General features: G+C 37.4%; 1 protein-coding gene across 1 annotated transcript; it reads left to right on the forward strand.

The window, feature by feature from the left end:
• Positions 1–5,304: 5,304 nt before the first annotated feature.
• On the forward strand, positions 5,305–9,771 carry LOC124864695 (myelin-associated glycoprotein-like). Its single transcript, XM_047359571.1, has 13 exons — positions 5,305–5,393; positions 6,975–7,079; positions 7,172–7,564; positions 7,654–7,950; positions 8,045–8,144; positions 8,264–8,299; positions 8,381–8,413; positions 8,525–8,566; positions 8,774–8,800; positions 8,949–8,978; positions 9,067–9,132; positions 9,227–9,254; positions 9,348–9,771. The coding sequence occupies exons 2-13, from the start codon at positions 7,037–7,039 to the stop codon at positions 9,408–9,410; spliced, it is 1,158 nt and encodes a 385-aa protein (XP_047215527.1). The 5' UTR covers positions 5,305–5,393; positions 6,975–7,036; the 3' UTR covers positions 9,411–9,771.
• Positions 9,772–11,012: the final 1,241 nt, after the last annotated feature.

Consider the following 11,012-nt stretch of genomic DNA (forward strand, 5'->3'; position numbering starts at 1 on the left):
GCACCTCCAGTCACCAGTCTGTCAAGCTTCTGAAGTTTGCGGACTACACCACCCTGATCGGACTCATCTCTGATGGTGACGAGTCCGCGTACAGATGGGAGGTGGATCATCTGTTGGACTGGTGCAGCCAGAACAACCTTGAGCTCAACGCTCTAAAGACAGTAGAGATGGTTGTGGACTTCAGGCAGAACCCAGCCCCATCTGCCCCCATCACCCTCTGTGACTCCACAATTGACACTGTGGAATCTTTCCGCTTCCTGGGAACTATCATCTCCCAGGATCTCAAGTGGGAGCCAAACATCAGCTCCCTCATCAAGAAAGCCCAGCAGAGGATGTTCTTCCTGCGGCAGCTGAAGAAATTCAACCTGCCAAAGACTATGATGGTGCACTTCTACACAGCCATCATTGAGTCAATCCTCACCTCCTCCATCACCATCTGGTACGCCGCTGCTACAGCCAAGGATAAGGGCAGGCTGCAGCGTGTCATTCGGTCTGCTGAGAAGGTGATTGGCTGCAGTCTACTGTCGCTCCAGGAACTGTACACCTCCAGCACCCTGAAGCTGGCAGGGAAGATTCTGGCTGATCCCTCCCACCCCGGTCACAGACTCTTTGAGACTCTCCCCTCTGGCAGGAGGCTGCGGTCCATCCGGACCAAAACCTCACGCCACAAGAACAGTTTTTTCCCATCTGCCACCAGCCTGGTTAACAAAGTCCGGAAACCACCTTGACACTCTCCCTTTCCCCCACACCCCCCCTTTTTTTGCTGACAGGACACCTGTAACTTTTAACTCCATGCGTTACATTAACGCTCAGCTTGGACTCCTGCTTTACTTGCACAATGATCACCTGTACTGTTGTATTGCTCTTGCATCTTATACTGCTCTATACTTACTCTCACTCACTTAAAACTGTGCACATATATTTATATTATATTGTAGATATGTTTATACTGTTTAATTTGTATTGTATTGCACCGACTACGCCAAAACAAATTCCTTGTATGTCCAAAAACGTACTTGGCAATAAAGCTTTTCTGATTCTGATTTTGATTCTGATATTATGGCTATACCATGTTCACAGTGCAGCCAGTCAGAAATTAATTCGCACTTAATTTGCACTGAGATGACACTTCAATGTGTCATCTCAGATTGAGTATTTTAGTCCATGTGTTGTTTACTGCTGCTGGTTTTTAAGCTCAGAAAACAGAACTGAAAATCAGTCACTTCATTTATCATTTAACTTATCTTGTTAAAACCAGCACTATTAATAAACATGTCCTTTCTGCAGAAGAAACGTGGGTTAAGTCTGTGGGAAGTACATCACAGCATGGAAATGAAAAGCTGTAACACTTTCAGACATAAGAATATGATGAGAGCTAAAGCAGATCACTAGTATAACGGAAAAACACAAACACCCCCACCCACACATACACACTCCACCCTCATCTTTTTTTTTTTCTTGGCAGATCGGACTCCACCATATTGAACATAATTAATTAAAGCTCTGAATAAATAAACAATAGTTTAATGCATAACTATAAACATATTTGCGAGTTTTCTTTTATTTCTCTTTGCCTCAGGCTGTAAGGTTGAAATGCTCACCTCCTCAGCAGTTGCTTCCATCTTAAAAGTAATTACATCATCCAAACTGGAGCACCGACCGAGCCTCTTGATCCCCTTAGCCATTTACAGAAATATATTTAAAATTCACAGCACTATCAAACAACATGCTTTAGAAATAAATAAACAAAATAAATCTTCAGGGAAGATTATTTAGCAGAAATTAGTAATCCTTACAATCTTTTGTGAAGTAGACTCTGTTTGTTTTATCTTTCTTCATTTCAAACACCATCATTTATTTAAAGAAAAATAATCAAGAAAAAAAACTGGAAAATAAAGAAAAAACATTACAATATCAAGCAATTTAATAAGATATGTTTTAAATAGGTTAGGGAAATCTGTGAACTGTTGTAGTTGATGTAAACCTTTTCAGTTGTGCAGTCTTTTATTTTAATTTCCAGGTAAACAACATAACTTTGTTGCTTTTTACTTGTCTGTGATCCCAGTATGGGCATCGGTGTTAATTGATTTTTTGTTTATCACTATATGCGGAGCAATATTTAGGCTTCAGCTAAAATGAACTGTAGTATCCAAGCAGTGTTGAAGCTGTACCTGCCATTTGCTGCATGAAAAAACAGGTGACTGCTCCCAGTTTAAGACTAAAGACAGTTTCAACATCACCTGGTGTGTCAGGCCTAGATTTTGATTACACAGGGGCTGCTCTCATAAAGTATAAAAAATATCCTCAATGAGCAACAACCAATCAAATAAAAAAATGCTTTCCTGTAATCCCTTGCCTCTTTCCCATGTTAGTATAAAATAACTGTTGTTTATTGCATTTAAGTGTAAACATAATCAACCGTATCCAATTATTTAAACTAGTGTAACAAATTGTGTTTTTTGTCTTTATGTCCCAGTGTAGGACCCCTTTATTAGTAGTAATACGGATTCTGTTTTGTTCTACAATTAGAAATATAATTTATTGTCTTTCAATGGAGGAAATTAGATTTTGTAAGATCTTCAAGTTTTACATGTATTTTTTTGTTTAAAATTAATTTCCCTGCCTATGTAGTTTCAAAGGGTTGACTTTTGAGCAGCCTTACCAGGGACTTATCCTGCAATGCACATCTTAGTGACGGTTTTACATAGATGAGCCATTTGTTCTTGTATTTTCTTCGTCAGGTTGGATTGAGTGTCTTTGGTACCATCTGGTGCCCATAAAAATCATAATCCCCATCTGGCGTTACATCTGGATTTAATGTTTTTAAAGCAGTTATTAATTTGAAAAAAAGAAAAGAAAATATAATTTATGATATTTTACAAAATGTGAAAACTGTCATCAGACTAATGTTATACATTTACATGCATTCATATGCATTTATCACTTGTATTACCTCAGTTAGGATACAATACAGAAGATTACTATTCTATATGCATTTATTCGGTGTGGTTGTGCCAGGCACTGATTTGAAACATATTTATTGTGATATTACTTCTGAATGCTGCCAAAATGAACACACCTTGTATTAAAAAAGCATGATATATGATGGATTTCACTGTACTGAGCATTATGCTGTATTGGGAACTGAACTGCCAACAGAAGTTTAGGACTTTGACTAATCCAAAGTCAGTCAGGCAGTCAGTCAGTCATTGTCTACTGCTTATTCCATAGTGGGTCGCAGGGACGCTGGCGCCTATCTCCAGCAGTCTGCGGGCGAGAGGTGGGGTACACCCTGGACAGGTCGCCAGTCCATCGCAGGGCTAATCCAAAGTCTTAATTTTGTTTTTCTTTAGCCATTCAAAGGTGGACTTGCTGCGTGTGTTTTGGACCATTGTCCTGCTGCAAAACCCAAGTTTGTTTCAGCTTGAGGTCACAAACAGATGGCCAGACATTCTCTTTCAGGATTTTTTGGTAGACAGCAGAATTAATGTTTCCATTTATCACAACAAGCCTTCCAGGTCCTGAAGCAGCAAAACAGCCCCAGACCATCACACTGCCACCACTATATTTTACTGTTGTACAATGGCCAACATCAGGCCCCTGTGACCACCATCAGCAGATATGCTGGCTGATGTGTCTTGCCCAAGGACACAACACTGAGACTAATGGCGCAGGGGTTTGAACCAGCAACCCTTCCCCGAACCCCTACAACCTAAGCCAGCAAGATCTCAAAGTAATTTTAGGCCCTCTTGAGAATAAATGTGTTAATTATTTTAGTCAATGTGATGAGGTTCAGCGAATTGTTTCCAAAAGTCAGCCAGTCAGTCATTTTCTATACTGCTTCTTCCATAGTGGGTTGCGGGGAAGCTGGTGCCTATCTCCAGCAGTCTATGGGCGAGAGGCGGGGTACACCCTGGACAAGTCGCCAGTACATCGCAGGGCAACACAAAAACACCCATGCACACCTAAAAGCAATTTAGAGAGACTTCAATTAACCTAACAGGCATGTCTTTGGACTGTGGGAGGAAGCCAGAGGACCCGGTGAGAACCCACGCATGCAGGGGAAGAACATGCAAACTCCTTGCAGAAAGACCCGTGGCCGGGAATTGAACCCAGGACCTTGTTGCTGCAAGGCAACAGTGCTACCAACTGCACCAAAATGCAGCCCGTTTCCAAAAGTCACCCAAATTTAAGAAACAAAAAATATATATATTGAGGTAGCAAGTGGAATCACTAAGATTAGAAGTGTAATGTATTGATTTATTTTAAATGTAAGGAATAAGCAATATTTCAATAGGAATACCACATGAAGCACGGCTATGTTTCTACTAAAATTTGGTTTGCTGAACTAAAAAAAACGAGTGCCGGCCAAACTACACTAATGGACACAAAGTACATAGTACAGAAATACATTTTGCTTATTCTTTAGTAACTTTAAACTGTAGTTTTGGTCTTAGCAAATGCATGATTTTGTTGTTTTAACGACAAAAATCCAGCAGCTCATTAGGGCAATACATGTGGATGCCACCGCTCAAGTGTTATTACTCTGCTTAATTTCTTCCAGAAATGTTGCAAGAACATTTTCCATCTTCAGTTTCCTGTCTCAAATGTAGATCTTTCAAAACATAAAATTGTTTGTGCAACAGAGGTCCCTAGAGTTTGATTCCAGCCACCCACATTCATCTGTTCTGATGTTATTCATTATTTGAACGGTGCATTTTACACTGATGCTAGTATGTCTATACTGACCTTACATTACAGTTTAAAGAATAAGGCAACTTTTAAAAAGACAAATATTTCAGTAGACATAATAGAGTGAAGAGAAAGAGGAACATGGCTTTTATTGTACAAGAGGAGGTACCTTAGTACAAATGCAAAGATCTAGTCTATGGTGGTTTTCCTATATGGCAAATGTCTTAATTATCACACACTTCTACAATCACAAGTTTTTTAGTTTTAAAGACAAGTTTAATGTGAGCTGTATGGATTTCAGTTAATGCAGGGCAAGTTTGTTTTTGATTAGTCTGTTAGTTAAATGTTGGAGGAATCCAACTTTAGTCTTTTCTGTAAGTCTGTTAAAAGGTGGTTAAAGGCAAGTGGAAGTTCCAGCATGGGAAAGAGACAAAAAACTTAAAATAGATTCAGAAAAAGTATGCAGTTCTTTGTATTAGTGTCAGAGAAGGTAGTTTTCAAAGTATAACAGAAAGTTGCTAAGAAATATGGAAGAGGTTTTCAGCTGAGACCACTCCCTATTCTCTGCATCATTAAGTCTCGCTCGACACACATCCTTAAATAGCCACATAAAGTAAACATATCTGTCAGCAGCCAAACTTCAAAAAATTTTTCTGAAGTGTTTTCAGCAAACAGCTCAGACAAGACAGTAACCCCTTTAGGTAAGAGTTTTTAAATTCTAATGCTAGTTGCACCACTTAGTGCATGAACATTTTTCTAATTTAATGTTGGATTAGTAAAAAACATGAATATAAGCAATGATAAATACATTGAAAGTGATTAACAGATTTTTAATAACCGTGCTTTTAATTGCTCTTGATGGGATATTTTTATTTCAATTGGGAACAAAGACAGTGTTGATCATTCCTGAACAGTCAGTAGTATTTGATAATGTAACACTAAAAAGGTAAACTGATAATAAAATGAAGGACATATTTCATTCTGTTGGAAAAAGAAAAAATGCTGGGTTACATGACAAAACTAAATGTAAAACCCCAAAAGTAAATGCAACAAAAGCAAAAAATGTAATTATATATTTGGATATATCTATGCATGAATGACTGCATAAACCATGTTTTAAAAAAGCTCTGCACGTGCAACATCGACTGCCGTTCTAACTGCAGACCTAGTTTGACTTCTGTCTGATTTACTTATGCAAAGATCTACCTTGGAAAAATACTTATATTTAATATTTTGCAAAATCAAAAGGAAAAAAAAAAGCCTCTTCCCACAACCTTTACAGCCTTACCCTCACCTTCCCGTAGGTTCCATTTTAGTCAATGTGAATAAACTACTGAGTGTTAGCGTTTGGACATTTTAGAATAGGCTATGTCTAGGGGTACTAAGTAAAATAATAAACGGATAAAGTTTGTCCATCTATAGCCCACTGGTGGCCATTGTTATACTAAAAGCCACACGGATTGGGGGTACCTCTCTCTGTCAGACTGATTATAACCATTGGAAAAGAAAAGGGGTCACAAAAATGAAAACTTAGACTAAACATTAACAAATAAAAATATTGTGATGATTTCAAAGTATCAAGTTTGGAAATATATGTGTGAGAAGCAATCTGTAAAATCTAATGTGGGAGGTGAGATTGTATGGAGACTGTGGTGCAACATCATAATGATCCAAAAACAGGAAGTTCAGCAGAAAAGAAATATCTGTGAAGAATGCTAAACCTGAAAATTTGTGTTTAAATACAGGAAATTGAAAACATATTTGACTCGCTTCAACATTATATATAAAGTCATTGCAAAGAGAAAAAAAAAAGCGGTCTGGGGCTCATTTTATGGGCTCAGGGATACACCTAACTATTTTTCTTAGTGGACTGTTTGTTGACTGTGTGATTTTTATACTTCATTTTATAACTCAGTGATTTTAGAATCCTGGAAAGGCAATTAGCATTTACACATTAAAACCTAGAAACTGATGAGGGGTGTACTTTCTAATTATCATGACTGTACTTGTGTTTTTCTGAAGCTGTGCTTTGAGGGAAGTGTGGCTTAAGTGTAACCAGTTTGACTTGTTTGTTTTTAACCATATACAAGATAAAACTTTTATTTGAAAAAATTCCAGTTTAAAATTACTGGTCTTTTTTATGAAATGTCTGACATTTACTTTTATGAATAAGTGAAAAATGTCAGAGCTGCATGTTGCCCCGAGTTAAATTTAGCATGTTTTGCATGTTTTCTTGATTCTTGAAAGATGAGATAATATTTTGTATTTTTGTTCTTTTATAGATTCTTTCAGGGTTTTAATAAGTCAACTCAGAGGGGTTTATATCTCTACCACGTTTAGAAGAATGGACCATAAGAGAAAGATCACGATGTGTTTGTTTCTGGCTGGTAAATATTTAGTAATTTACTTTATTCATGTTCTCTTAATCCCTGCTTATCATTAGTAACATTTAGCTTTGCTTGTAATATATACTTTTCAGCCATTTGCAGCTCAGTGTTTGGAGAAGAGTGGAAGGCCACTGTTTCAAAAAACGTTGAGGCTCTACCCAGCTCCTGTGTTGTGCTGCCTTGTACATTCACTCATCCTGCGAGTTTGCCTAACTCCAGACTCAGGGGCATCTGGCATCGTAAGGACAAACAGAAAGAGAACTTCTACCATGAGGATCGCACACAGATCTTGGACAGCTTTAAGGGCCGAACAAAGTTGCTGGGAAACCTGGGTGAAAACAACTGCACCTTAGAAATAATTGAAGTTAAAGATCACGACAATGGCCCTTTCTGTTTCCGCATTGAATATGTGAAAAGAGACGACAACCAACCCACTACAGAAAAGTTCTCCTTTGTTGAGGAATGTACTGAAATCAAAATGCTCTGTATGTTTTCTTTCAAGTATGTATATATCATGTTATTTGCATGTTTAACCAATTTCCACATAACTACTACATGCATTTTTTGTTTATAGATAACACACCTCAAATCAAACTGGATACCCAAAAGAGAGCCATTCCAGGAAAAGCCTACACCGTCACCTGTTCCGTTCGCCACACCTGCCCCTCGCGTTTGCCTCAATTTACATGGAGTCGTGGAAGTAAGGATGAAATCATTGAAGTTCATAAACACATTCATTTAGAAACCTGGGAAACAGAGTCCACGCTGGCTTTCATCCCGGAGGAGAAGGATGATGACACCGAGCTCACATGCACAGCAACATTTAATGGAGGGAGGAAATCGTTTACAACTTTACTACTTAATGTAAAACGTGAGACAAATCAGCTTTTTTTTATTTTTTATTTTATTTTGTGTACTAGTTGATGTTTGCAATAACAGAGGAATGGTATACATTCGGTTTGCAGGCATGGAAAACTACAACCACATAATCATTCCCACTGTTGCAGTAGCTGCCACTGCTGTCCTCTTTGGACTCCTCTGTGTTTTGATGGTGAAAAAGTACAAGTAAGCAACAAAGTAGCAAACTATTTTTCATGAACAGTGTACCCAAAATAAGTAGTAACCACTGTATTGCAGATATTCTCCTGCACATGTATAATCTTTTAATTATTGGTCTTTTCAAGGAAACACATTCAAGAGCTTCAAAGTCAGGAGGGCAGGTAGAAAAAGGACAGCTTGCTCACAGTGACAGTAATATTTAAATGCATTCTCATAGTAACTTTTCTTTCTCTAACATTTAGCATGTGGAACAGGATGTCTAGACTGTCTCGCAGGTGAGAAAAAGACATTTTGCAATTTATCTTCTTCCCAGTGAAGGTTGAAAATACTTATTCTTATCACAGTAACACTTGAGTCATGTGTAATTCAGTATGTGACATTTTCAGACTCCGTTCTGGTGCCTCAGGACCAACTCGCTCCGATCAAAGGCAAGAGATGTTTTTATTTATTTACTTCTTTAAATGGTGCATTAAATTTTATAGTCTATATTTTCCGCTCTGCAGCTGCAACTAGAATTGCAAATCGTTGCACTGGCAGCTCTTTTTTAAGATTAAAAGAGCAATTCTTTTTTTGACATTAGATGAAATGCCTCTTAAAACATTTGCATAGTTTCTGTTCTTCTTTATTTTTTCCAGGAGGTCTATTTGGAGCCGATTTTCTAGGTAAGGCATAAGGAACTTCTTGTGGCTGTGGCTTTCAAAACCAAAACCATTTTTTTTCATCTCTGGATTAAATTGGTTGTCCTTCAAACAAACTGTAGTTTTTTTATTTGCGTTATTAAACATATACTGTTACTGTTGTCTTTACTAGGAGACCTCAAAGGGATGCGTATGATCAGAGGTGAATATTTTACATTTAACAAACTGTAAAAGGTTAAGTGGTTTATTGGTGTTTTCGTAATTGTAAAATCTTTGATTTTAATCATCAGTCCCAACAATGCAAACACCTGTGGTGGACAGAAAGCTAGCAAGCCTCGCTTCCCATCTCCAAAGAGGTACTTACTTTAGACTAAACCCAATTTATATAATAATTGTGTATGCAGATTTTTTTCTAATTGCTATTTCTGCTGCTGTGATGGGACTGTAAAGGCAGCCAAAATCCTGCAATTACAATGAGGTATGATTCGTTTTTTATTTAATTATTCGATGGAGCCAAATTCAGTCCACTCTTTTAACTAATATCTATGCTGATGATCCTTTTTGTTCACAGGACATTGATGACAATGATGACTACATTAACACTGCAGAGCAGAATGTTTATGGAAACATATAAATAATTAAGAGCAGCTTCACAATGTAAGAGCTGATGATGAAAGTATACAACCAATGTAATTCTCAGCATCCTTTTTTTAACTGTTGATTTAGGGAACATACTTTATACATACATACAGATTAAGGTTTAACTATATCAGCTATGCTCGTTAAGGTTATATTTAAAAGGCACAGTCTGCAACTGTTGCCATCCTTGTCAATAAAGGTGTAAGGTGCTGCATGCTCATACTGATTATTTCTATGTGTGTATATATATTGAAAATGTAAAAGTACTTTTTGTCCAAAATGACATTGCGTTGTGTAATCTTTGATGTATAACTGTGGCAAATGTTATGTTCATGAAAATAAATGTGAGCATTGGATATTGTTGAGAATAGATGTTTTGTTGGCATTCTTAGAGATATTGTGACAATAAAATGCTAAAATATTAGCATTGGGGATGTCACATTGCTCAGTTGAAGAGCAGGTGCACCATAAACAGAGGCCATCAGTCTTTATGGCTGCTGTCCCAGATTTGATTCCTGGCCCTGGGTCATTTACTGCATAGTTTTTTTTTAAACAAATATTAGCATAAAAAAATTTGTGGAAGAAATCAGAACGTAAATTTTGGAAAACTACCAAGAACTGTTTCAGATTACGGTACATAATTTAGACATCTTTTGAAATCCAATAGCTGAAATCTTTATAAAACAAAAATTTTCACCCATTGGTCAGCCTCTGAAGTACAAGTCCAACACAGAATGGCTTGAAAAATCAAAGGAGAGGTTTTGAAGTTGCTTTCACAAAGTCTGGACTTAAATTTGATATGCCTTTGCATGACCTTAATGGGCCAACATTGCAGTTACTCCCGCCATGGCTGGCACAACCATTTATTAGGTTTGAGGGGCATTCACTTTTCACATAGTGCTAATCTGGGAAAGATGGTGTCTTATTCTTAACAAAATATATCACTTCAATACTGTATTTTGAATATATTGGAGTTATCTTTGTCTGGTATTAGCACTGATTGGTGACAAAACAAGCAAAAACATAAAAGGCAAAAGCTGAAGGAGGCAAATATACTTTCACAGCACTGTATACAATAGCTGTGCAAGATTTTGAAAGAAAGTCACTACTGTATTTCCTGGGTGTATATATATATTACACCTATGGCTCACTGAGTCATGAGTGTAAAACCTTAATCCAAAAAAACAAGTTTGAAGTTTAATTTATCACAGGCCATTATAACTCTGAACTGTTATAGAGATTATAACCTCACCAGTCCAACATGTTTCCAATCATGAAGTATTAAGGTTTTGTCCATTCTTCTTTACAAGACAAAATGATGGGAAGTCTAAGGGGGATTAACGTTTTTCTATCTTGGCTAAGACAAATTAACCATGGGCTAAGACAAAATTACAAAAGGCTCACCTACCCATTAGGACCGCCAAACAACTCTTATTGGTCTTGGTCTTAGATGGACACAAAAACATCTGTAGGCTGTGTAGAACAGATGCTAAAAAATGTCTTATCATAGAAAAAGGAACTAAGATTATATGCAAAGATACCCGTAGGCGTCCAACACAATAACCTCTGTGAATGTAAGAGCAGCCCATCTATCTTA

Source organism: Girardinichthys multiradiatus, chromosome 3 (genome assembly GCF_021462225.1).
Source record: "Girardinichthys multiradiatus isolate DD_20200921_A chromosome 3, DD_fGirMul_XY1, whole genome shotgun sequence".
Lineage (NCBI taxonomy): Eukaryota > Metazoa > Chordata > Actinopteri > Cyprinodontiformes > Goodeidae > Girardinichthys > Girardinichthys multiradiatus.